We start from the raw sequence: 27,241 nt of genomic DNA, 5'->3' as shown, positions 1-27,241 counted from the left end.
ACCTATGGCAGGTGAGTTATAAAATTTGCCGGCCTGATTGATGTATTCAGTTCAATTCAACAAACACTTACAAGCATCTATTATAGGCAAAATCCTTCGCTGGGCACTTTGGAAAAGTAAATTAGATATGCCCATCCCTAAGAAGCTTACAGTCTACTTGATAGCAATAAACAGTTGATGGACTAGGAGAGCTTGGTATTTTAAAGAAACAGTTTGATGCTGCAAAGAAACTCATTCTAATTCATTACTACGGCTCTTCTTAAACAGGATTTTATTGAAGCAGAACATGCCCTGTTCAGGGTCGGATGGGCCAAGGTTCACCCTCTGCTGTATATTAATAGCTCAAGAGAATCAAGGATCCACATTCTCCCCTCAGGGATACTGGGGCATCAGACGTTAGGCTGCCCAGAGCCCCACTGATCTCTGGAGGAAAATGGTGGGAAGGACTTTTGTCCTGACAGAAGCAAAGCTTAGAGAAGCTGCAACTGAGGCATTAAAAGGGATGCTCCCAGTCTCTGGGAAGAATGTCCTCAGTGTGGAAGGAACCCGAGTAGAGGTAGGAGAGAGCCAAAATGTAAATGTCTTTGGGTGGGGTGTGGGGCATTGGTTGATGATGGGCTGGGGAAAATGCCATTGGGTATAACACAAGGGGAGGCCACTCAAACATCCTCCACTCTATCTCAGTGGGTCCCTGTCTGAAATTCCTTAAGATGGAGTGTCGCACAAGCCTGAAGCCGCACTGCAGAGAGATCTGGGAGCGATGACAATGATGGCTGCACAGAGTTCTGCCAGTCACCCAAAGAGCCCATTTTAATATAATTTAATGCTGGTCAGAGCCCAGTGTGTGAGGTATTGTTAACACGCTTTGTATATGAGGAATCAGACTCAGAGAAGCTGCTGTTCTCCTCCGATATCACACAGCAAGTAAACAGAGAAGCCTGTTGAACCCAGACTTCCCTCAGTGACAACAGCGCTCCCAGCAAGGCCACGGGCAGTGGCACCTCATTGTCACAGCCACGCGTGACACAGGAGCAGGGGCCCACTGAGCATCTGTGTGGAAGGATGGCACTAGCAGGGCTGAGAAGAGTGTGTGAGCTCCCCGGGACCCTGCCGGGAGAAAGGAGGGCACTCGGAGGCTTGGGGGTCCTGTGATTCCACCGGGGAGGGGACGAAAGGCCAAATACCGTTACAGATGGATCACAGATCATTCCTCGGCGACCCTGCCCCCCAACCGCTGCCTCCCCAATCCCATGGTCCGTGTGGCCGGGTAAGCAAGGGGACATATACCGTCCACATTTTCACATACAACACACTTTATCAACTTTATTTCCTGTGTCTAAACAGCAAAATATGACTCCTGAGGCTTCCAGAAGGAATTGAGAGTCTTCTGACCAAGAAATAGCCTTTCAAACAACTTGAAAACTTGTTTGAGAGTGCCATTATCTGGGAGAGATGATTCTCAGAAATTTTCCACTCTAGGCTCTTCTTTCTTCCTTAGGAGGAAACACCAGCTGTGGTCCAAGGGATGCTTCCTGCAGAAACTGGCTTCGGTCCACACAGCCCCCAGCCCGACCCAGCCCCTCTGCAACTCCTCGGCTCCCCTGCCCGGAGCCCCGCCACCCGCTGTGCCCCTCCAACCTTCCCACCTCGGCTGCGCCTCCGGCTCCGCGAGGGGTCGGTGTAGAAGGTCAGCTGGGGGTCGTTTTCTGTCTCAGTGCCAGAATCCCCTTCAGGGCTCAGGAAGGCAGAACCAGCTGTAATGAAAAGAAGCACAGCACAGTCGACATCTTCAGTGTTTCCTTCGTGACACCAAATCACTGGGCAAGTTCAGGAGAAAAGTCGATAAAGACAAGAGCAGGTTGACCGGCTGTTTGGGAGGAGGAGGCACGGACCCTGGAGCTTTCGGATACACAGACTGATTGAAGAAGTGGACCTTCTCAAGCCAGTGGTCACCGGCACCCACCTGCAGCAGCCCGGGCTCACCCCCACCCCGAGATGGGCCCCTCCCAGCAGCACTGCCCGAGAGGACCTTCGAGGATGGTGGGTGGGAAGGAATGGAAGGGAAACCTCCCTTCTCCAAAGTTCGGATGTTATATTTTTGCTTTTCTCTGGTCCTAGAATTAATATACATTCAGTGGAGAAAAGAGGGAAAAAATAATAAAGAGAATGCACAGAAACGTGCACAGGGAACAACCCCGATGTCCTCTAAAGCCTGTCAATCAGAGAAAAACTCCGTTCACACTTGACGTATATGCTCTCTGTCTTTTTCTGAAATAGAAGTAGATAAAGGCTTTTTAATCTCCCCTTACAAATGGCATTTTGCTGTACCTTCCATTTTATAGTCTTGGGTTTTTTTTTTTCCCCATTTAATAAATGGGTGCGCAACTTTCCATATGAACAAATATGGATCTATCTTATCATCCTAAATGACCGCATGAGAAGCAGCCGGACAACAGACAGATGTGCAGGTAGTTAACCGATTCCCTATTGATGGACACTTAAGCTATTTCCAATTTTTCGCTCTTTTAAACAATGTTGTGATGAACAGCCTTTTACACACAGCTCTGCGCACTCGTCCAATTATTTCCTAAGGATAAATGCCTTGTTTATGAAATTACTTGGTTAGAAGGTTTGTGCATTGAAGTTTTTTTAGCTAAGTAACACCCAACAGGCTTCCAGAAAGACTGGGCCCAAACACACACCCTATAGCCATGCCTGAGAGTTGGGGGTCCAACCTATGAGTGGTCCTGCCTCTACCGATGTTAAGAAATCCGCCACCCGCAAGCCCAGCCATCAGAGGCAGATACCTCTCGCCTTGTTGTTGATGCGCTTTCGCTGGCTGCTGGAGGTGTGCGAGAGCAGAGTGGCTTGCTGGTGGTTGGAGTCCACGGGGCTGGTGGCAATGATGTTATCCTTGTACTTGTTCATCAGCGACAGCTTGGCATTGTCGCTTCCTGCAGAAGGAGAAGTCAAGGCAAATGCTTTCAGAGAAAAGGCTAGAAGAAAGTGGAGCATGGAAAGCTGCCTGAGTTTCACAGAACTGAAATAAGGAAACTTTAAAGTGAGAGATTGGCAGAGAGTAAACACACCTCTGATTTCTGCAGGGCTGCAAAACTGAGGGAGGAGAGAAGGAGAGAGATGACAACTGAAAACCCAAGTTCACTGATTCTGAATTGATTTGGGTCACCGCATGTGGCCCCGCTGGCAAGAGACAGACAACGGATTCCTTTCTCTGGGGTGGCAAAGAGTTTTAAAAAGAAGCTGAATTTGAATGCATTCAAGCAGAAAACGCCCTCTCCTCTTCCATTCCAGTTCACACCGTTCCCTGCAGTCTGACACCACTACTATTTGTATTTGCAGTACTGGCTGCTCCCCGAATTCCTTAGAGTTTGGAACCCCATGAGCATCACATGGGCTTTGCACCACACCAGGTGCCATGGGGAATATAGGCATTGACCACAGGTCTCTTATCCTCAAGGACTTCCCAGACTTTAAGTCTCATTAAGAAGTGGCTATTCATTTAGGATCTCTCCTAGTTACAAAGCAGAATGGAGACATCTTTTTTTTTTTTTTTTAAGATTTATCTATTTACTTGAGTTGTTTGGAAGGGGCAGAGGGAAAGAATCTTCAAGCAGACTCCCTGCTGAGCATGAAGCCAGATATGGGGCTTGATCTTATGACCCATGAAATCATGACCTGAGTTGAAACTGAGACTCAGATGTTCAACCGATGGGACCGCCCAAGTGCCCCATAATGGAGACTGCCGTGATGTGCTTTCCCTCTTTTCAAGCCCCACGGAAAGTCTATATATCTTCAGCAATATTCCGTATGAAAAATGTCTTCTTTAAAGATAATGGAGCAGTTTTTGAGGGATCACTGTCTTGGGGTTTTCTTTATGAGGAGTTGTTTATTTATGGAAATTTCAGAGAAAGAGACAGGAGGGCCACTGTAGAAGAAAAGTACAGTGATTCCCTCTCTGCATTTTGTTGACCCCGTTTGGCTCAGCCCGATCGGGTCCAAGTCTTTTCCACCAAGCATCTCTATAGAAACACAAGGCATGTAGGCTCGGGCAGCCTGACTGCATTCCTCATCTCTGAAGAAGTACAACCCTTGTGAGGACCACAGAGGCATGGGCTAGACAACCCAACTAGCCACTCCCAGCCCAGACCAAGGTCTTCAGAGTCATAGAAAAGACCAGCACCTCTGCCCCTTCCACGCCAGTGGATAAATAAATCACCTAAGCAAACATGTGACTTGCAAAAATGCCCTACACACAAGATCTCTCTCGCTAGCTTCTTATTTCCCTGGGGCCTGCTCTATTATCTATGGAAAAGGCTCTATCTGACCCCCTCTTCCATTGGATATAAAGGCATCTCTGCTTCCAGTGCAAAGGGGAAGAGGAGAGGGATTCAGTGTATACTGGTTCTTCTGACTTCCCACATTGGAACACAGCTCAGGAAAGCGTGTACCCTTCTGGCCCACCTGGGAAAGGGCACAGGTGCATGGCATCATGCAGGACAACTGGCCCCCAGGGTAGAGAAGCTGGTTCCGTCCTCTCTCCCTAGTTCCCCAAGAGGAGGAGCGACTTGCCCACCTGGAGTGAGGTCCATCCCCGCCTTCTCGTTGCAGCCCTGCAGGGAGTCCAGGGTGCGGGTGACCTGGCTGGCAAAGTCCTCCCCTCCGTTCATACACTCCCTCTGCAGGTGGTGGCGCAGGTCCGTGATGTCGTACTCATAGCCGTCCAGGATGGGGGTCTCCCGGATGCTCAGGGTGCCACTGGAGTTGTGGCCCTGCACGCGGGCATTGCGCAGACTCTCCCGTCCATGCCCGCCGATCAGCACAGAGGGGATGTAGTGAATCTCATTGGCCGCCTCGGCGCTGGCACTCTTCTGGGGCTGAGGCACCCGGCGGCGCTTGCACCAACGCCGGCGAGTGTACAAGATCATCACCAGGCACAAGATGGACAGCAGCAGAGCAATCATGCCACCCTGGGGAGAAAGGACAGTAGCCGTGGGAAGATGGGTGAGTTCGTCCCACCAAGAGGCATTGCCCCTCCCCCGACCACCATCCATCACTCACTCATTAACCCATTCACCCCAGTACGGGATGCACTTAGACCAAGCATCACTCAGCAGCAAAGGGCCAGTCCATGGTGACGGATGTTGAAGGAAAATGGAGGAAAGATGGAACTGGGGTGGACAGTGACTCACTTAAGTGATCCAGGGTTGCTTCGTGCCTTAGCAAACAATGTGAAAGAGAGGGGTGTGTGTGTGTGTGTGTGTGTGTGTGTGTGTGTGTGGTTTAAGTTGTAGAAAAAGGGGAAAAGGGTTACGTCAATGATCAGTGAGTCCCCCCAATTTGAAACCTCAACGTCTGTCTCTGTATAATTGAGAAGGTGCCACTTAGCCTGGGGAGGCGGTGGTAAGGACTACGTTAGGGAATGGTGCACAGCGCCTAACAGACTGTGTCCCATGGAATCAGGGATGGCCTCACCCTGGACTTAAATGTCACCATAGGAGTATGGGAAGACCATCACCAATCCAAAGAGACCTAATGTCCGTTAGGGGTTTACAGGCAAGTGTGCAGTGGGCCCTCGACATCTGAACATGACTGTTTAGATCACTATGGCTTTAGGGAACAGCTTATTCCCACTTGCACAGTCCTGGGTGATCGATCTCCCATTCATGCTTGAGTGAGGGATTGAGACCCATGTCCTGGAGTCAGGCTGGCAGAGAGTTTCCTTCTGAACCTACTCCTCCTCCCAGGGCATCCCCTGAGACCACTCCTTAAACACCAGGACTCCACTTGGTGGTCTAACAGAGGCCAGGATGCCATGCTTGGTGACACTGAGCATGTCACTTTGACATCTAGGGGTACTTGGTTGGGGGGGCTCTGCACACCTGTTGCTCCCCAGTGCACCAAGAGCATAAACCTTCCAGTGCGTGGTCTGTATTCACTCCCTTTATTTTGGTCACTTTTCCTCCAAATCTGTTTCATTAGGTGGGGCTGTGCCAAATAGATCTGCTCTCGACTTGGGCTTCAGTCATTGCCACCCCATTCCCCAGGCTAGAGATAAAAACCTCCTATGAATTCCCAGGGGTCCCCCCCCCAACAAGGCTGGGTCAAGATTATCCCCTCAAACTCATGAACAGGAGCTTTCTCTGGTCTTGTGAGAATTACATCTTGAATTTATAAAGTTCCTCTCCCAATAAATTTTCCCATTTACCATCCCTCCCTCACCAGCACCATGAGAGAAGCAGTGTGTGCGCGTGTGTGTACCTGCACACGCGCATACACACACACACACACACACACACACACACACACACACACACACGTTGTTGCTTTCAGACAGGCACAGAGCAGCTGAGACAAGAAGCAACAAAGTCAGTTGCCAAGTGACAGATCATGTCAGGCGGATTTTCAGGGACTTACACTGGCCTCCAGGTATTTCAGATTTTTCCTTTATCTGTGAGACTGTTTCTGCTGGTGAAACCTCTCATGCAAGTAGACAGAGACCGTAAGTATGAAGCTGCCCCAGTTGCAGTGTGGGTGGGAGAGCGGGGACAAGTATTCCAGGTCACGGCCGACTGTCACCTCCCTGCAACCCACTGCCCCTCCAGGCACCCCTGCAGACCCCTGCCCCAGTGTCGCAGCCGAGCCCCCGAGCCTGAGCCCCGCACCCACATGCCGAGAGCCCGTGCTTGAGTCCAACCCACTTGTTTCTCTGCAATCCCTTTATCTCCGAGTCAGACCCGCCATCCTTTCCTTCACCCCAAATTGAAATTGCAACAATAGGCAATTAAGCCACACAGAAAGAATAACTTCCCGAGTGAGAGAAGTTGTCAGACATTGAATTAGGCTAGTGAAATCGAGAGGTAATTTTATTCCCTAAAGAGCTCTAAGAGCAGTATAAACATCAGTCTCCAAGGAATGGCTGAAACACCATCCTTCCGCACACACAGAGGGGTTCGGGGAGCCCCTCTGTGCTTCCCCACAAGGCCCCCTCAGAGGATCACAACAGGGTTATGATTGGAGGTAGGCGGCAGGCTGATTCCCATATTTTGCAGGAAGACAGCAAAAACAACTGTCTGGTTTGGGGCTGTTAATATGTATCAGACACGTGTTCTAAATGCTCCAGGCTTTTACTGCCCAGAGGTAGGGTCAACTACTTGTTTAGGTTAAGTAACTTGTTCAAAAGCACAGAGCAAATACACAGTAGTTCCGGAATTCCGGAATGGGAACACAACGCTTCTTGCTTCTCGTGGCTGAGCTTCCGTGTCTAACCGGGGCTGCAGTGACCCTGCACACCCCCCCACCCCATGAGCGGGGTGTCCCACAGATCGTCAGTGGGTGGGGTGCGGGGAGGGCGGACGAGCCCACTCACATCTAGCCTCGCTTCTCAAAGGGCACGTCTAGCAGACAGTTGGTCCAAAGAGGCACCGTCATAAACAAGGGCCCTCTCGCCCAGCACCCACCAAGGGTCCAAACCCAAGACTGGCTGGCAGTGGAAGGACAACCCTCGCGTTTCAAGGTCTCCCTGCTCAAATAAGACAATGTGCACCACACATCATTACATGCCTGAAGGATGCCATTAGATCCCAATTGAGTTAAATTTCCACAAAGAAATTTGTTTTCTCTTTCAGCTGTGAGACCCGTTGAAATTCTCAGGGTTTGGCTCCTCCTCTTCTGATGAAGAAACGATGGCCCAGAGAAACCACAGAAGCAGGTAGTGCAAAGGGGTTCCAGCCCGCCCCTCCTTGTGGCACTGCTCTCTTAGGTACTTCTAAACTTCCCTTCACCCCGTGTGGCCCTAGACATTCCATTAGGAATATTTTAGATCTCATACTTTTAAAATATTTTATTTATTTATTTTTAAATCAGACAGAGTGTGAGCATAAGCAGAGGGAGTGGCAGGCCGAGGGAGAAGCACGTGGCAGGCAGGCAGAGTAGCAGGCTCCCTGCTGAGCAAGGAGTGCAATGTGGGACTCGATCCCAGGACCCTGGGATCACGATCTGAGCAGAAGGCAGCCGCTTAATTGGCTGAGCCACCCAGGCGTCCCTATATCTATTTATTTTTAAATAGCAACTTATAGGGAGCTAGAACTCCAGTGTTCGATTGGCTAAGCCAGTGTATTTAGCAGCAATAACCTCGCTTTATTGAAACGTTTCCCCTGCTTAGACTCAGTGATTCCCAACAACCTTGGGTCTTTCTTAATCGGTTACTGGTAATGAGCTCCAGCCCCCACAGGAAGCTCAACACAGACACAGCAAAGAGGAGGAGCTCTTTAGGCATTCGAGCTACGGTACGGGTTCTCCGCTTCTATAACCCAGAGTGGTGGCAGGTGTCACAACACTCAGCAATGATTTACTGAGGATTATTATGTAAATGATCACATATATGTTATATGGTACTAACATGGAATATGATTTCATCACATTTTGTAATAATAGTAATCTGTAAAATCACTATATAGAAATCCCTGCGAACTGCTTGTCTGCTCTGTCCAGTGAGAGAGTCCTCGGTAGGAAGGAGTAGGGAGAAACCCTCTGCTACCCTAGGAGAACGCATACATGCAGCCACCTTGACAACTTTACTTGGACAGCGAGGACGTGGAAATCTAGTGCTCATGTTCAATTGCTTTTCCATCCCTGTGATAAACCACGGTTCTTTGATCTTGCTTGATTTCTAACCACTCTACTTCTGCAGAGAATTTTATGCAGCTTCCATTTAAGTCAGAGAGGATCTACTATTTTTCTGGCAAATGATCTCATGGAACAAGAAGGTGGCAGTTGAAATGGAAAGAGCTACGCCAAGGAGCTTCCTGATAACCAAGTCAAAAAGGGAAAGGTAAGCTGCACACATCTTGCTTAGTCTGATGGGATAAAGTTGGGTGGGAGGAACAAACATCCTCCAGGCCTTCCAGTCCAGCTAGACTTGCAGCTGGGGTAGTGCAGGAACACACGGACAAGCATGGCTGCTACAGGGGGGCCTTACCCAAAGCAAGCAGGAGTTCACGCAGGCGCTCCTGACTTTTGCAGTTCTGTTCTACCTGAGCGGTGCTGAGAAGGTGATCTTCATTTATGTGTGTTAGCTTCAACTTTTGTGGCATTCAAAACAACAACAACAAAAAATTCTATGGCATTCAAAGCAAAATCATTAGGATATATGTGGACCCAATGGCAAGTAACGAGTCACAAACTTAGAATATTCAAAAACAAATAACAATTACTGCAGGGTATGGAATTGTTTTGTTCTTTATTCATCTTTTTCATGAGTTTTCTGATTATTCTATTGATTTTCCTCAAAACTGTTAACATTTAATAACCAGAAGCACGTTTGGGGTATATGAGACCTCCACATCCATAAACAAGTTGCATGCAAAAAAAAAAAAAAGTGGCATTTAAAAATATTTTTTTCTTTAAAAATCAATAAATCATTTCTACTGGCCCTAATAGAGATTAAAAAAAATGAAATGAGCTTTTATTTTATTATGAAACTGACATTTTTGGCACTTACCTGAGAGAAGAGTATGAGTTTTGTCAGATCATTTGCAGATTTTGAAATCTTTGTGTAACAATATTTTATATAACAGTGATGGTGATTGCCCAGGGACAGAAAGTTCTAAGCAGATCTCCCTTTTATGCTCATCCCAACCATGCATGGTAACCACAGACTGACTCATTACCAGACCTATGTATTTGTCCTGGGTCACACCTCCCTCCCTGAGCCAACTCCTTCTTGTCCTTCTAAGTCAGTTCAGTGACATAACCTCAGCCAATTCTCCCCTAGTTTCACTGACCTACTCACAGAATCCTCCCATCACTCTGACCACGACTAATTATCCATCTCGTCTACTAGATAACAGACTTCATGAAAGCAGGAGCCACTAAGCTCCAGGGCCACGCATGGGGCATGGCATAAAGGGGTTTAGTAATTATAGAAGGGAGGAAGGGAGGGAAGGAGGAGAGGTCAACCATGAATGTATTTCTTTTTTTTTTTTTTTTTTAGGATTTTATTTATTTATTTGACAGGTAGAGATCACAAGTAGGCAGAGAGGCAGGCAGAGAGAGAGAGAGAGAGAGAGGAGGAAGCAGGCTCCCTGCTAAGCAGAGAGCCCGATGTGGGGCTCGATCCCAGGACCCTGAGACCACAACCCGAGCCGAAGGCAGAGGCTTAACCCACTGAGCCGCCCAGGTGCCCCTGAATGTATTTCAATACAGACATCTTCTTTGCGCTTGCCAGCAAAGCTTATTCAAGTCAGTTGCTTATGTAACTCATTCATTCAATTCATTACTCAATCGTTCAAGTATATACTCACTTGGAGAAGGCATGTTTCTAGCAATCGCTGTGATGGAGATACTGTAGTGAATCATACAGGGATGGTCCCTGATCTCGTGGACTTTACATTCAAGTTTGAGGAAATAATCTGTGTAATTTGGTTTTTAAAGGTAAATGCAGCCACAAAAGGAAGATGAAAACAGATCACAAGGGCTGGAAATGTCATCACCCCCATAACAGAGGAACTGTGGTCGCTAAAGTTACCTTGGACTGGAGACAGGACTCTAGGGAATTCCTTCGGGGCCGGTGCAATCCTTCCCTCATCCCCGATCCATATCGTATGATCAGTAAATCCCAGAATAAAGAATCTCACTCTATCAAATGTCACCAGAGTATAGGGAGTCACCTGGGTTTTGTGAACCCTTGGCAGAGAGACGGAAAAGCTGAGATTATGTTTCCAGCTACCATCTGTCAAGGGACTGTAGCCAATCAATCAGTTCACATTTCAAAGCTTCATTTCACCCTAGGAGTAACCAGAAGACTGAGTCTGAGACATAATTAATTATCCCTCAAGGCAACTGGACACACTGAATTCAAATTATAATCCTCAAGGAATTAAATGGTGGTTAGAAAATAAGAATGAAATAAGGCAAGTTTGGTGGTGCATGTCTCCTACGCTCACCCAGTAACAATACCTGAGGGTCTGGGGCAAAGCCCCTCTCTCGTAGATGACAGTGATCACTTATATCTATCTCTGGATTTCAAAGGAGACAGACCAAGAGGAGAAAAACTATGTAAGCCCACATGGCATCGCTGATCACGCTCTAATCTAGATCCAAATGTTCCAGGGGCAGAAAACGGGTGAGGTATATAGATGACTTTTCAAGGACTCCTCTGACCCTGTGTTTCAGAGCCCAATGGAAACCTAGACCTAAATTACGAAGAGCATAGAGGCTACCAAAAAAACAGCAGGGCTAGCCAGCAAAAGGACTCCATGCAAGTTGCCCAGCATTTTTTTTTTTAAGATTTTTATTTATTTATTTGAAAGAGTGCACACGCATGCACGCGAGTGGGGGGAGGGGCAAAGGGAGAAGCAGACTCCCCGCTGAGCAGGGATCTATCCTGGGACTTTAGGATCATGACCTGAGCCGAAAGCAGCCGCCTAACCGACTGAGACACCCAACCATCCCTCAAGTTGCATAACTTCTTCGAACCTTCCCCAGGCTTTCATTTGGCAAATGAAATGACTGAAAGAAATGAATCGACTCTTCCAACTTGACAATTTTCTGATTGTCCATATGATCCCTGACAAACTGGAACTGGCTCTCAGAGGTAAACTACTTGTGGAGAAAATGCCTGTGAGCTCTTCCGGAGCTGTAAAGCTGGTGACTACAGACCAAGGAAGTAGGAGCTGAGCCTTCGAAGATGGGCTATCAATGCCAGCTAGCCAATGGCGTCCCTGAGAGGGGACTCCAAAGCCACAATCAGGCCTTTAAAATGAGGTGATGTCATCAAAATTGTAGTAACATGTTCTTGACCTTGAGGATCCCCTTCCTGCCAGAAGGAGTCACCGAAACTAGAAGAGAGGGCCCCTTGGTTTGCTCTTCTGGCAGATTGTCTTTCTGTGGTGGTCAGTGAATAGAAATCCATTATCCCCTGCCCATCTCCTTCTCAAATGGAAGACAAGAGAAACATGTGAAGCATATTAAGTAGCGAGTTCAATTTATAAATTATTAGGAACATTACCTCCCCTTGGGGGTTTTCTGAAGTCTTTAATCGTGTGGAAATGCTTTCCAGTTGCCACAGGCCACCACGTTAATTAAGAGGCCTCAATATGTCCTCTGGGGCTTCTGACGTGAATTGCACATCCCACTGGCAGGGGACAGGCCTGCCCTCCCTTGTCAGCCTCTTGCCGGGGCAATGATAATATGTTAGCCTGCTGCCATGAGATGCATCAGGACCCCTTCCCCAAGTTTCCAGGTGCAAGTACCCAAAGTTCAGGGAAGAAATAAGTGAACTTCTCTCATTAAAATGCCATTTGGGGTGCTGGGGTAAAGACAGCCTTCCATAAGCAAGAGACAAACTCTAAGACTAACAGTCTTCTAGGTTAGGCAGGCTCGTATCTGAAGGCCCTTTCCACCTGAAGATGCTATGAACAAAGTTCTTCTCAGGAGGAGATGCACCTTTATAACTTTTTATTTTTTGTTTTTTTCCCCCAGGTCTATATGTTTTAATTCTATTAGGTTTGGCCACCATCTTTCTTCTTTAATCTGGGAAGTTTGTCTTCAGTTTCTTTAGGAACCTTCAGGAGTTTCATTAAAGAGAGCCTGAAGCTCTGCAGGGAAGGAGGCTGGAGGCTAGCGTGCTGGAGTTGGCCCGGGCTATTTCAAGTTGTCCTCTTTCAGGTTCTTTTTATAGAGCTGCCTTTTTGGTTCTTGGGAGTTTTTCTTGCCTCAGAACCTTGACTTTGCTGTCCCAAAACGAAAGAAAGAGTGCATTTGTTCATAAGGAGCTCAGAGCTCTGTGATGCTCGGTGGCTTCAGCGGGGCCCATTGTTTGCCTTAATGCCAATGCCAAGGCCAGTGCCATTGTGGGAGGCGTGGGGACAGAAGCAGCTTGCTATAGGCGGGGTGTTCCCAGTCCAAGGCTACCCTCATGGATCCCCTAATTCCAAAGACTTGCCTAGATCTCTGCAGAGTGGGATAGCTGGGAGGAATCAGGATACAGGGCAAAGAATCAGTGTTACGGTAAGAGGCTGGCCCCACATGTAACCTGTGCGTGTGGGTGTGTGCGTGCCCAAATGTGTGTACTGCGCCCCACAGGCAGGCTGGGAGATAAAAGGGTCCACGGAGAAGCAAAAGCACTCCAGGTCTCTGTCTCAGCAACCCATGGGCAGAGCCGCGTGAGACAGGCTCCCTCCATGGGCTATGTGCACCAGCCCTTCAAAGCTTCACAAGCCAAGCATGAAGCCAATAAATAAATATTTCCAGCTGGATAATGCTCAGTGCTTATTCTTGGCCACGTTCCTTTCCTCCTTTCCTCTTTGTTTTTATGCAGTAGGTGATCTTGATGAAATAAAATAATAACAATAATCTGCTCCATTAGGACCAAACATTAAGGGAATTATTGAACAAGTAACAGAAGAGGCAGCTGGCACAGTATATGCTAATGACCATGAGACTTTAACCCTCTTTCTCTCTGAAAATAATGGAGCTGTTAAACCCCTCTTCCTCCCATTTCCCCAAAGTCAGGCAGCCCAGCCCAAGGGGAGGTGAGAGGTCTCGAAGACCTAATAGCTCTGTGGGCAGCAGCTGGGGCTAAACAAATGAAAATATTAAACACCAGTCACTGTGGGGACTCCAATGACCTGTCAGGACTCCAGTGACTTCAGATGGGAAAAACGTGGGGGACAGAAGGGTGAGAGAATCGAGATGTCAAGATTTCCCTGAATTTGGTTTATGTCATTTTCTGAACCAGTGGCGCTTCAAAAGGTTTCTTTCCTCTCTGCCCCAAACCCCCCAAAATGAGATGGATCTTTAAAGGCTGTGCTATTCAGAGATGCTTGCTAGTCAGGGGACCGGCAGAAGCCCCTTCATGTTGGGAACCGGCCCTGATCGTATTCCTGCCCACACATAAAGGCACAACTCTATCATAACTGCCACGAGGTCTGGTGTGCCAGAGTCCAGTCAAGTCTGCAGGAGCTGGGCCCAGCTTCCTCCTCACAATGGAATCTCCAATGGTGCAGTGGGAGAGATGACAACCCTACCGAGTTGAGGGAGAGTTTTGTAGAGATCTCGAAGGCTACAAAGCACCATGAAAGCATTTCTCAGCTTCTTAGAGCAATCCCATTCCACATGCTTACTCTCCCCCACCTAAATTCCTGCCTTACTTTGTAACTCTGTGGACACACTGCTTTATTCCTACAGTATCGGCGCAACGAAGTAGGAATAATACCCACCATTCGTAAAGTATTTACCATGTGCCAAACACAGCACCTGGTGAATTACATAATTTTGTTTAATCCTACTAATAAATGTAAGTAGTTGAAATTACTATTTCCATTTTTCAATGAGAAACAGGAGATCAGAGGGTAAGTAACTTGCTCGGGTTTATGTGGTGGTTAGTAGGAAGCCAAATCAAGACTCAACCACTGATCTTAATGATGTTCTATGACCTGGTTAAGTAGAAAGGGGCCTGCACTGGGCCTGGGCCCAGGGCCCAATTCCCTAACCTCCATCTTCTCTAAATTAAGGCCTGTATGGCCTTGCACTTACACATGATCCTTAAGAGGATACAAGTAAAGATTCCCAGATGTCTACACTGAGTACTGTCTACACGGTCTGCCCTGGATGCCCTTAATCCTCCTCAGTTAAGCTTGATCCTTGGGTTAACCAAATGCATAATCTCAAGCAATAATTTAATTGTGCCAATGGTGGCCATTTTTCAGGCTGTCATTCTGACACAGGCAGGGAAAATCTATGGAGATATTTGTCCTTGGGTAGAGGTTTTCTAAGCAAAATCAACTGTCTTCAGGGTTGGCAGGTACAGATGCTCGAGCATTTCCTTGAGCACAGTCTACTACACATGCACATAGACTTCCGTGTCTTCGCCATCTGGAAGCCCTTATTCTGGGTGCAGAAATCTAAGAGGAGTGGTGGATGTTTTCCACAAGAGAGCAGCACATGGAGAAAACAGACTGGGAAGGAAATGTAAAACTTGAACACATTCAGGGAAGCTAGGAACTGGTCACAGTTGGGTCACCTGAAAGATGGCTGGCCACAGATTTGGAGAATGCCTACAGATCACGTCTTGCATTAAAACTCCAAGAATGAGGGGGCGCCTGGGTAGCTCAGTGGGTTAAGCCTCTGCCTTCGGCTCAGGTCATGATCCCGGGGTCCTGGGATCGAGCCCCGCTCAGGCTCTCTGCTCAGCGGAGAGCCTGCTTCCCTCTCTCTCTCACTCTCTCTCTCTGCCTGCCTCTCTGCCTACTTGTGATCTCTGTCTGTCAAATAAATAAATAAAATCTTTAAAAATAAAATAAAACAAAACTCCAAGGATGATAACGGTCACTTCCAGTGCAAGTCATTCAAAGTTAGTCAAATCCAGGAATTAGCAAAACTGTTATATGCAGCTTTCTGCTCCTAAAGGACCTCTCCCTTGGAACGGACTTGACCTACGATGCAGAGGAGAACAATGGGCTCCCATAGCCAGTGCTCTTGTAATGCTCCAGCCATGACTCAATCTTGGCATCCAAGGAAGATGCATATTAAAGCTGAAGAACTGTAGCAAAGGGAACATGCGGAGGGATTAAGGAGAGCAGAGACGCTGATGTACAAACACAATTAGCGTGTCCTATGCCAAGATATCTTCCAAACCTCTCGCTCTTGCCAACAAGCTTTGTCTGGTATCAAAGAGGGGAGGGAGGGGGATGACTGACAGTCAGAAGTCTCTTCTTGGGCCATGCACTAAGTGCCATGGCTCTTATTCCTTCCTCTTAAAAAATTATTATAATTCAATTCTTCCCTGGAACTAATCATGCACAAAATCTGGAGAAGAGGCCTGGTCTGTGAAGGCAATCTCTGGGTGAGACACCGATGTTCTCCGGAGGGCAGCCTTCCTTCAACTACCAGTTCCAGCATCAGCCGCATATTGTCTTTGGCTAATTCCATTTTTGCAGGCAAAGCCATTGTAAAGTCTTCAAATGCTTCCCATGATTAATTAAGAAGAAAAAAAAAAAAGTTGCCCTGATCTGCCTCCTCCCTCCCTGGCATCCCACCCCCCTCCCCCAGCTCTGTGTGATGTCTGCTTTGTTCTGGTTTTCCACAGTTTCTCTCTCGTGTCTGGCTTTTGAGGGGGAGGTGATGAGGTTGACTGTGAACTTGAACCTGACACCTGCAACTCGGCTTCCTCACAAGCTGTCCATGGCTCACTTTGTTCCTGGCCAGATGCTAGTCATATCTACCAGGCCCTTGGGCTCACCAGGCAAAGATGGGCCTGAGCAGAGGGAAGCTGGAAGCTGAGACCCAGCCACCGCTGCTCACCCCACACCGCCCCTGGGGAAAGTAACAAAGAGCCCAACTCTGATCCAGTTTTGATTTCCTGATCAGTGGCTGGATCATACGGTGTGAATCCACAGGTCACCCTGATCTAGCCAGAGACTCTCCCATGATACAAAGACAGTCAGGGGTTCTTGCTTCCAAGGCGACTGAAGAGTCAGACATCAACTTTCCAGACAATGCATTATTCTGTACCTGGAGCGGGCATGTGTTGCTGACCCCATGGGGACCATTCCCAGCCAACCAGCAGCATCATTATGATTTAATTCAGATCACAGCGTTCGTGGGATTTCATTTTCCCACTTTTTAATAGAGATGATTTATTTTTTTCTATTCTTAAGATTCCGTGTTATTATAGGAGAGGTGGGGGAGAGAGAGAAAGGGGGTGGTTGAGAGGAGGCAGGGAGAGAGAGAAGACAGGTGTTGGATAACAGGGCGTGTCCTGCCCATCCCGGAACCTTTGCCCTCTCAATCCCCCGACATGCCCTCCTCCCTCTCTCTACCTCTGCCTGAGCCCCTCACACCCTTTCAGGGCCCCACCAGAAGCCCCTCTCCTTCCCAAAACCGACTTTGATTTCTCCAATCCTCAGAAATGTTCTTTTTTCCCCACTCCTAAAGCATACGTGGGCATTTCTTAACTAATCTGTAATCCCTAATTCTTTTGTGTCCTATCTCACAGCTCGGACTACACTTGAAGGCAGGGACCTCGGTTTAAAAACTTACCATGGCTCCGGCCTCAGCAAACACAGTGCTCTGCTGGATTCATTATAGGGAAGCTGGCTTGGCCAAGTTGATAAAGCACAAAGAGCACGACTTCCACGCTGTTTGTCCACCCAGCCTAAGGCCTCCTTCTGGAAACCTTTCACTCCTCTCTGCGGGCTTCCCGCCCATCCTGAGACATCCCTCACCTGAGAGCCTCCCAGGAAGAAGTCAGCTACGGTAGGAAGCCAGCACCCATGACGATGTTCAGATAGGAGGTCCCCGCTGCAGACCCATCGCCCAGAGGATATTAGCTGAGCTTTTCAGAAAGCGTGAAAGCTTCTACTTATCCAACCTAGTTGATAATAAGCCACTGCGAGGTGCCAGGGGCCTCACGTAAATCTACAGCGATTTTTTTTTTTTTCTGGAAAAATTAACTGGCCTGTACTTTGGCTCAGACTTTCTTGCTGTACTCCACAGAACTCTTCACGAAGACAGTCTCCTCACCAGAGAGGTTCAAGAAATTGGTCACCACATTTTTTTTTTCCTTATTACTGAGCTATAACTGACACGCAACATTGTATTAGTTTCAAGTGTACAACGTAATGATTTTTGTGTATACTAGAAAATGGTCACCACATTAAGTCCACGGATAAAACATCTATTTAGCCCCTAATGATCAGAAGAACCTGTACTACGTGCTTTACAAAGGGCAGGGTGTAAAGAAAGTCCCGTCTCTGGGAAACGAAAGGTTTGGTTTTTGTTGTTGTCAGTATAGACATTATCTGTATTTACGTGGCACATATATTTGCATTTATATTTCTGTTTCTGCAGAATGACTGCAGGTAGGATGGAGAAGTTCTCGGTAACCCCATTCTGTAGTGTGGCGAGTCTATCCGGCCTAGCAAGAGGACCTCACGTTATCGAGACAAGCATTTTCCCACAGTTTTCTCCACCGCCACACCATGACAGATGCGGGTTCCGAAATGGGCACAACCCACAGACGCACCCGGTACCGGCTGTAGCTCCAGCTTCTTCTCTCTCTGCCAAGAAACCAGACCAAACTGCAAGCTGAGCGAGAATGACCTTAGTATAAGGCATTTACAATGCAGACTCCACTCTGATGGAGAAAAGGAAACCAGTTACAAATCTCAGCCCTTTACCATTACTAGTATCAAATTCAGATGCCACACTTTACAACTGATGGGGACATGGCACCGTGGTGGGGAACTGCAGTGGTGTGGATGCATTCGATGCAGAAGACAACAGATGAGGAGCCCTCTGCTCGGCCCAGAGGCAGGGTCTGTCCAGGGAGAAGCCCTCTAAACTCGTAACACTAGAGGGCACCATCCCGGTCCTGAAGCCACGCCTGGAGTAGTCAGGACTGAAGTCCTCACTCTGAAAATATTCCACAGTGATTTTGATCAGTACCAACTAAAAACCAATCTTAAAAGATTGGGTAGACGATGACTGAGAAACAGACAGACGGATGGATACAGATGGCCCTGGGACTTGGCCAGCTCTGGTGTGTAGTAGGACAGTCTTCCCCAAGTTTCCTGCTCCAGGATTATGTGAACGGAAGAAGGGAGGTGATGGTTTGTGGGGAGGAGGGAGCCCGGCCATCAGAGAGGAGACCTAAATAAAACATCGCCCTAGTGGGTGCCTGGGTGGCTTAGTGGGTTAAAACAATGCCTTTGGCTCAGGTCATGAGCCCAGGGTCCTGAGATCGAGCCTCACATCGGGCTCTCTGCTCAGCGGGGAGCCTGCTTCCCCCTCTCTCTCTGCCTCCCTCTCAGCCTACTTGTGATCTCTGTCTGTCAAATAAATAAAATCTTTAAAAAACAACAACAACAAAACATCAACCTAAAGGTCTTGCAAGACAAGGGCAGGTGCGCTGACTGACCACGCACTCCTGTCTCCAACAGCGCCACTTACCAGCCTTTCAGCCGTTGGACCAGCCCTCTGAGCCTCAGCTTTCTGAGTGTCAGAAAAGCCCTTGCTCAGTCTGCCTCACGCAGATGGCCGTCCACAGACACAGAACACAGCAAGGGAGATCCAGGAAAGATGCCTGAGCTGGGCGGCGTGGCTAGGGCAGAGTGGAAACCAAGGTGTGGTCAGGGACAAGGGCTGCTCATGAAACACTCACCTGGGAATTGGCCCTTCAGGGTGGAGGGAACCGCTCAAGGTGTTTCAACCACAAGATGATACTGTCCAAGCTGCATTTTACCAGAAACAGGCTGGTGGCAGGAAGAGGGACGTTCTCAGAGCATCCAAAAGAGAAGCAGCATGAGCGGATGAGAGAAGATGGGGGCCTGCGTCTGCCGGCAGCAGTCAGGGATCGGGAGGCACACAGGGCTTCCAGTGATGTTTAGGAAAGAAAGCAAGCAGAGGGAGGTTGGTGCTGGACTGAATGAGTGCGGAAAGGGAGGAAAGTGGACCTAGCCTGGGAGACCTCATTGGTGGTCCTTGCACCATGGAAGGTACCAGGGGTAGAGAGGGCCTTTGGGAAGATGGAGGATGCATTTCATTTGACCCGTCTTGTTCGAAATGCACGTGGCCCTCCCAGACAGATAATGTAAGTCAGAGGCTGGTGGGAGAGATGCCAAGGCCGGGGACCAGAGACAGTTACAAGTGTGGGGGGGGGGGAAATGACACAAACAATTTTACTCATTTCACAAACACCAACTGGGGATGTTCCTTGTGTGAACTGTGGTGGTGGTAGTTGTAAGAAATAGAAGATGAATCAGACTCCAACCAGATCCTGCCAGTTAGGAGTCCAGAGTCTAGTAGGGAAGAGAAGACTCATCAAAATTGCTTTTGGATGGAAACAAACACTAGCCAGAAGAGAAGCTCAGAGAAGCCTTTCCTGTGGGCCCTGCTGGAGGAAACCAACCAAGGGGGAGGCGTGGTCTCTCGTTGAAAGGTGCAGAGAGGTGGCCAGGTGGACGCACTGGATATAGGACCTGAAAGGGACTTGGGATTGGAATGCAGACACATGGTGGAGAAGAGGGGGACGCAAGAAGACAATGCCAAGGTCATGGCAGGTCAGGCACAGTGAACAGGAAAGCACAGAAAAGCGTATCCTGCACAGTAAGCACGAGGAGGAAGACTGAGAGCCTTCTGTCCTCAAATAATAAAATGCAATATGTGAGTAGATGATTTTCACGCGAAGAAACTATTTTTCTCCCTTTCACTGTTCTTTCTCGGCAACCCTAGTGACCTAGAAGGATATTAGCTGGTAAGGCAGCATTTGACACAGATGCTGGTGGAAATTTCTGGATGCAGAAACAGCCCTTTGAACGCGCTCATAGTATCACACAGGAAGAGTTACACGGCTCACTTCCCACCCCAACTTTTTTCATTAGATGAAATCAGGTGAAAATAAACATCAGACGCAAGTTGGATCAAAGAGGCCGAGGAATTCACAAAAGGCAGACGGAGAAGCAGGGAGGAGGAAGACGGCGAGTCTCCGGGGCCTCAGAGACCACAGACGACCTCTCCTTCCCGGGAGAGGAATGGCTTTGACTTGACTTGCCCTTGTCCTCAGACGCTGTCCTGAGAAGCGGCCAGACCCATGTGGAAGGGACCTCTGACAGGTGCCCTGCAGGTCCCGGAACTGTTATTTGACAAAGGCGCTGCCCTGGCAGGGATTTTCCTTCTAAGGCCGACCTTTCCCCCAAGACACAACTGCTGTCCTGAGAATACAGCGCCCAGGGCCACGGAAGCAATCAGGTGCGGAAGACACAGAAAACCACGGCTCAGCTGCACTGGCCAGAATCACTCCACCTCCGGCTCCGCCGCGGTCATCGCGGGCAGGAGAAGCAGCCTTGGAGAGTACTCAAAGTGCTCGGGACGTGACTCCTCAGACCCACCAAAGCCCGCAGGCTGCAGGCTGTGGGCCGTGCACAGAGGCCACTCCATCCGGCATGCCTCTCCCCTACCCGGGGGGCTCCTGGAGCAGCCCCCCCAGCTCAGGTGGGGGCACGTCCAGGGAGACTCCATGCAGACAGCGAGGAACAGAGCTGGCTGAGCACAAGAGGCCCAGGGCTGGCAGCTTGGCAGATCCCAGGGTGCCTGAGGAGAGGCCCCACTGGGCCATGGGAAAAGGCTCACAGGGCCACCAACCTCCTTTCAACAGGTCAGCATGGTGGGAAGGGACAGCTCTCTCCCAGGGCAGAACAGCCTCGCCTCAGCCCCACCTACAGGCACAAAACCCCGCCATTTTCCCCACAGACCATCTCTTGTTCATAAAGGGGAAACAAGGGAAGCAGAGTGGCTGCAGAGGAGAGAACAGAGCTTCTCTGCACATTACTCTGAGGTCGGATTTAACCAGGGTTTGCTAGTGTCCCCTATGTCCTTCACTTTCATATTCCTGGAATATCAGAGCCAGAGGCAAGTTCCAAGTTCATCCAGCCTGGGGTTCCCAAGGCGCAGTGCCCACAGCCCCTCCACGATCCTGGTTGATGCCATGCCAATGGCTGGCCAAAGTGGGAGACATCTTAATTTTATTATTTTATAAAACTGCTTTTCCTAACCTCTACTGAAATAATTAACGGTAACATCAAACCCAGGATTTTATTGGCATTTTCATCTAAGGCTAAAATGAGTTCAAAGGGAAAAGCCAGTCAGTTTAAATAAAAATATTCAGAGAATACGAGAATAGATTGGAGGAAAAAAAAATATGGCACACTCTGAATGCCTAAAGTTTTGAGAACGCTCATTCACTGTTGAGGAAAGAGACTCCGGAAGGTGAAGACATTTGGCTGCGGTCTCAGACTTTCGTGGGGTAAAGGTCTATCACAAAAGCCTCCTGATTTCTAATTCAGGGGTCTGCTTGTCTCCCGGGCCCAGTATTTATCACTGTGGAGGGAAGAAGAGAAAAACGCCGTCTAGGTGAGTCAACCCCGTTGACTGACTCTGCTCTGGAGGGTCTAAGCAGAGCCTCGGCTGGGACACGGGGGTGCTGCCACCCCAACCCCAGGAGGAGTCAAAGGGAGGTGGTCGTGTCCGGGGCAGCCTGGAACTCTCAGGGGCGGAGGCCACTTGCTCTGGCCAGCAGAGCCCTAACACAGTGACCTGAGTCCATGACATGTAGGACGAAAAAGAAATCAAATCAACAAACTCTCCTGCATTCGTTCTGTGTGACAGCTTATCTCGCTTCATGGGAATGTGTCCATGTTCCAGCAATGTCAACTTCTGACACACTCCCTCTTCCACATCCCAAATGCTTATATGTATTAGCCCCAAAGCCTTCCATCGTCTTGCTCAGACAAGCTATAGGGAGGAAGAAAACAAAGCAGTTGAGCCCTTTAACAAACACCTGGTGTCTGACCCCCATGTCTTCCTTATGGTGCTTAGGGGACAGCAGAACTCCCGTGAAGTTCACCTTAAGCAAACTCTGGCCTTGGGAGCCATGCCCAGAAGTCCCAGATACTGCTCCTTGAAGCCCCCACTGCTGTCAGCCACAGTTCAATGTATCAATTAACCGAGCATCTGATTCTCCCAAGTTAGAAGGCGACTTGACTCATCCCTTGCTATTCACGGATGTCAGCAGCAGTGACAGAGGTATCGGGAGGATCATAAATAGCAAGGCGGCAGCAGGAAGCTCCTGACCTCTTCAGATGTACTGTGGAGACTCCTGGGCAGCCTGCAGGAGAGCTACTGACATCAGCCACTCATGCGGGCAAGACTTCCAATGAACTTGAGCGCGTACTTGACAGGGTATGCGGTAAGGCAGTTTTATGACGTGAGGTCTTGAAATGCCTCGTCCACCTTCAGCTGCATAAACAAGGCAGACAGCCACCGCTAACTCTTAAAGTCCTTACGTATCACAAACCAAATGCATGGTGACATGTCTGGAACCATAATCTACTTCTCTGCGTGCATGTACACTTGTATTAGGTATTTCGGTCTAAGGGGCTGTTTTAACATATTTAAACATTTCACGAAAGTCAACTGTGTATGTCAAAATTGAAACCAACCAGGAGCCATCAGCTTCATGGGGAAGGAACAAAACAGCAAATTTCCTAATTGGCATCTTGTTTATAATTCTCTTGTCAAGTCTAAGCATATTTTTGTTTTCATTAACTCTGTCTTTCCTAAACCTATCAATACCTCTCAGGGGAGGCTAATGTGTTTGCATTTTACCTGAATTTGTGCCTTGAGTTTGTAGCAAGAACAATCTTTGTCAATGCCTGCTTTAAGTGACAATTATAATCAATCTACAGGAGTCTGACTTAAACTAGCAAACTATTACCTTTTCTTCTGCAAATGGGACGCTATCACTTCTGCCAAGTCGTTAGGATTTTAGTCTCTGTTTAGGATCTGTAGACAAAACAGAGTGTACCAGATCGGGATCAACAAACTACGGCCTTCAGGCCAAATGGGCCCACTGCTTGTTTTATAAATAAAGCTTTATTGGAACACAGCTACATTCATCCATTTACTTAGTGTATAAGGTTGGCCCTACAGTGGCAAGAGTTCATACAGCCTGCAAGGCTGAAATGGTTATCATGAGCCCCTTCTCAGACCCGTTGCATAGTTTCCTGCCATTATCCAGGTTGGGGTGTCTCTGTGGGCGCATAGCTGTCAACATCTACTACATCCAAAGCTACTGTCTCCAGCAAGCATCTGTGAGGGTGGGCTTGAGGGCAGATTTAAAGGGAAATTTCAGGTCTGCGAAAGAATCCCAAAACTTTAGACTCAGGCAGCATGAGCTAGAGGAAAGATAAAAGCTTTCAGAATACGAACTCTGAGTCTCTCCACCAATGCTGGCCTTCATGAAGGTCACCCACCAGTCTATGCCTTCTTTTCCCTGTCACAAATGTAAGTAACAACAACCTTTGTGTGTATGTGTAGATACCTGAACAGAAGAAGAACTCCCATGATGACATCATGTGGTTTGAGAAAAAAATAAATAAATCAGTGAAGTCCTTCCAGGGAAGTTTGGAGCTGGGATTATCATCCCAAACCATAGGACAGTTGCTAGGAAACCTTGTAAACAAGGAAACAGAAGTGGCTTCAGAATGCCCTAGATGTACAAGACCATGTCCCAGCTTCGTCACAGGCCTGCTCTGTTGCCCTGAGGTCCTTAATTGCCTCAAATCTTGTCCCCAAGCACAACTCCTCTAGGACTCCTGTAAAAGGTTGCTATGATCCCAGCTGCTTTTCTGGTTCCCTAAGGTAGCGGGCCCCAGGGTAACATACCGCACACGGAACTGTTACAGCCAGCTTGCATGGCACCCCAAGAGTTTACCTGGTGAATATTTACTGGGCACTTCCCATGGGTCAGGCACTGTAGGAAGTGCTTAGTAAGAATCATCTCATTTAACCATCGCAACAGCTTGAAGAAGCAGAATCTATTATCATTCCCATTTTATAAAGAAGAAAAGTGAGTTTTGAGAGTTTTCAGTAATTTACCCAAGGACACTAGAACATCTAGTAAGTGGTAGAACTAGTATTTAAACTGGTCTCTCTGAGAGTGAAGACTTGCTATAAAACTACGGCCCTCAATTTCAATATTGCAGGACGAACATCTTCACTGGTTTCTCGGCTTCTCCATAACCTTTGTTCGGAGCCAACCCCAGCCTTCTTTGCAATGCTTATCCCCTTTGTTCCATCCAAATCTTCACCTTTCCAAAAGCCTCAGAGACTCCACCATGATGATAACTTGCCCAGTTCTCTATGTGCTCTCCTAATTTTCATCAAGGGAAGGGTTTCCACTGTGCCAACTAGAAGAAGCAGAATTATCCGATATCCTGAAAAACTGGAAAAACTGGGTGACCCTGATGTCACCCAACAACGCCGTCCTAGCTGAATGCAGTCTGGAGTCAGATACACTTGCCTTGAATCCTGGCTTCACCTATATAACTTTGGATTTGTGATTTACTTTCTCTAAGTCTCAGTGTTCCCATCTGAGAAGCGGGAGAATTGTTACCTGTTTCAAAAGGCCGTGGGAGTTGATCAACACGATGCACGAAAATGATCCCATTCATTGTCTGGGACCCAATAAGGGAAATGTGAGCTTCATTACTAGAAGTATTACCAGTTCTTCAGATCGATATAAACCGCACAGAGATTATGACTCCTGCTTTCAAAAGGACCTTCAGGGATTTTTGGAACCAAGTACTTAAAAGTAATTTGTTGGCTTCTATATCAAGTGGGCTAAATTGCTGAACAGAGTATTACATCATGTTGTTAAAAAAATAGTATCCTTGTGAAAATGTGGCCTCTTAGCTATTTTCCTGCTGTCTGGAGAAATAGGGGCAACTTAAGGCCCCTATGAGCTTCAGGAAAGAGAAGAACAAAATTGTAAAGAGGATGTAAAACATGTAAAGAAATGAAAAAGAACACTCCACCTGGCTCCCAGTGGCTCCCAGTTCTGCCAGAGGCCATCCTCAAATGTGAAGTGTTAATAATATGATAAATGTTCCTTGAAAGCAGAATGCTGTCTTATTAATTTTCTCTCTCCTTAGTAGATACGTGTGTTGGTGCGCGCGCGTGTGTGTATGTATCCCTACTGGTAAAGAATCCATAGCTAAATGAATGAATGAGTCACTGACCTTTTTAAATCAATGATAGGTCAACAGTGTTTTTAAAATGTTTTTTTTTTTTTAACCTAACTACAAAAGTGTAAAAGTATGTAAATGAAGAAGCCTATTGTTCTATGACTTTCACAATTTTAGAGTGGGAAGTCCCTAACTGCCCTCTTTCCTTCCCTGCCAATAAGCCTGTTGCAGCTGTGGGGTGGGGTGGCTGAAGCCAAGGTTAGCAGCTGGATGTAGCCAAGCTGAACCAAATCTGAGCTTTTGGGGTTAGCTGTCTCTTGTAGCTACAGGAAGAAAGATCTATATTCCACCATGATTGTGGGTCCTAGTGCTCATAGAGTTATTTGTTTGGAAGTAACGATGGGAAAAAGTGTCAGATCAATCTCAGCAGTCAAAAGTGGACAAAACAACAAAAGTTGGTAAAAGGACATATAATAAATACATATCGAGCACTCACTATTGTCCAGAATATGAGCTGGGTGCTTCTTAGAGCATAGAGTCTAGACTCTGACAACTACCTCAATTTAGATCCTGGCTCCATAACCTAACAGCTGTTTGAGTCAAACAGCTGTTTGAGATACTTCGCTTGTCTGGTTCCCAGACCCATCATTTGTAAAATGGGATGATAACAAGCCCTACCTCATGGTGTGATGAGAATAAAAAATAAGGCAACAGATACTGAAAGTACTTAGAGTAGTGTCTGGCACTTGGTAAATACAAAATAAAACTGTGATGACGAGGATGATGGTGGTGGTGATCCATGATGGGGATGATGATGATGATTGTAATAATGGTGATGGTGATGGTGATGATGATGATGGTGATGATGGTTGTGGTGATGGTGACAAGGATAATGATGGTAATAGTCGTGATGGTGAGGATGATGGTAATGGTGGTGATGATGATGGTAATGGTGGTGATGGTGGTGGTGATGATGATGATGGTGATGATGATGGTAATGATGATAACAGTGATGATGGTGATGACGGTAATGGTGGTGATGATGATGGTAATGATGGTAACAGCGATGATAGTGATGATGGTAATAGCAATGATGGTGATGGTGATGGTGGTGAAGATGATGGTAATGATGGTAATGGTGATGATGGTAATGGTGATGGTGATGATGGTGATGATGATGGTAATGATGGTAACAGCGATGATGGTGATGACGGTAATAGCAATGATGGTGATGATGGTGATGATGATGGTAATAGTGGTGAAGATGATGGTAATGATGGTAATGGTGATGATGGTGGTGATGATGGTGATGGTGATGATGACAGTAATGATAAGGATGGTGATGATGACGACAAAAGCATCTTTCTGTTCTCCAAGCATCTCTACAAGTATATGCCCATTGTATTGGACAGTTAAATCATGGAATCATGGCTTCTCAGCTTCTGCTAAAGGAAGTGGTTCTGAGCTGGGCCTGGAGCAGGACTAATCATGCTCTGTGCCACCTAAGCCAACCTCCCCATAACAGTAGCCAATGGGAGAAGGTGAGGGTTATATCCTGCTATGGGATAACTTCATAGGAAAAGCTCAGAACAAAAAGGACTGCAGTCACTAGCTGGTCCCTCTGCTTGTGCCCCTACGGAGTTAGAATACGTGGAGGAAAGCAGGGAATCTGGCAGCTGCATGGACAAAGCTGGAAA

The 27,241-nt window shown here is 47.6% G+C and overlaps 1 protein-coding gene across 2 annotated transcripts in view; it reads right to left on the bottom strand.

Moving 5' to 3' along the window:
- Positions 1-27,241, bottom strand: part of ASTN1 (astrotactin 1) — a 317,340-nt gene that overhangs the window by 168,032 nt on the left and 122,067 nt on the right. For both annotated transcript variants that reach the window (XM_032318415.1, XM_032318416.1), the window contains exons 3-5: positions 4,595-4,988; positions 2,808-2,954; positions 1,647-1,754 (exon numbers count right to left, since the gene is read on the bottom strand). In XM_032318415.1, the coding sequence (XP_032174306.1) occupies positions 1,647-1,754; positions 2,808-2,954; positions 4,595-4,988 (649 nt within the window). The remainder of the gene's footprint in view (positions 1-1,646; positions 1,755-2,807; positions 2,955-4,594; positions 4,989-27,241) is intronic.

This window comes from Mustela erminea, chromosome 17 (assembly GCF_009829155.1).
Source record: "Mustela erminea isolate mMusErm1 chromosome 17, mMusErm1.Pri, whole genome shotgun sequence".
In the NCBI taxonomy this organism is placed as follows: Eukaryota; Metazoa; Chordata; class Mammalia; order Carnivora; family Mustelidae; genus Mustela; species Mustela erminea.
The sequence above is the reverse complement of the archived record's forward strand: the minus strand, read 5'-3'. Positions and strand labels throughout refer to the sequence as shown.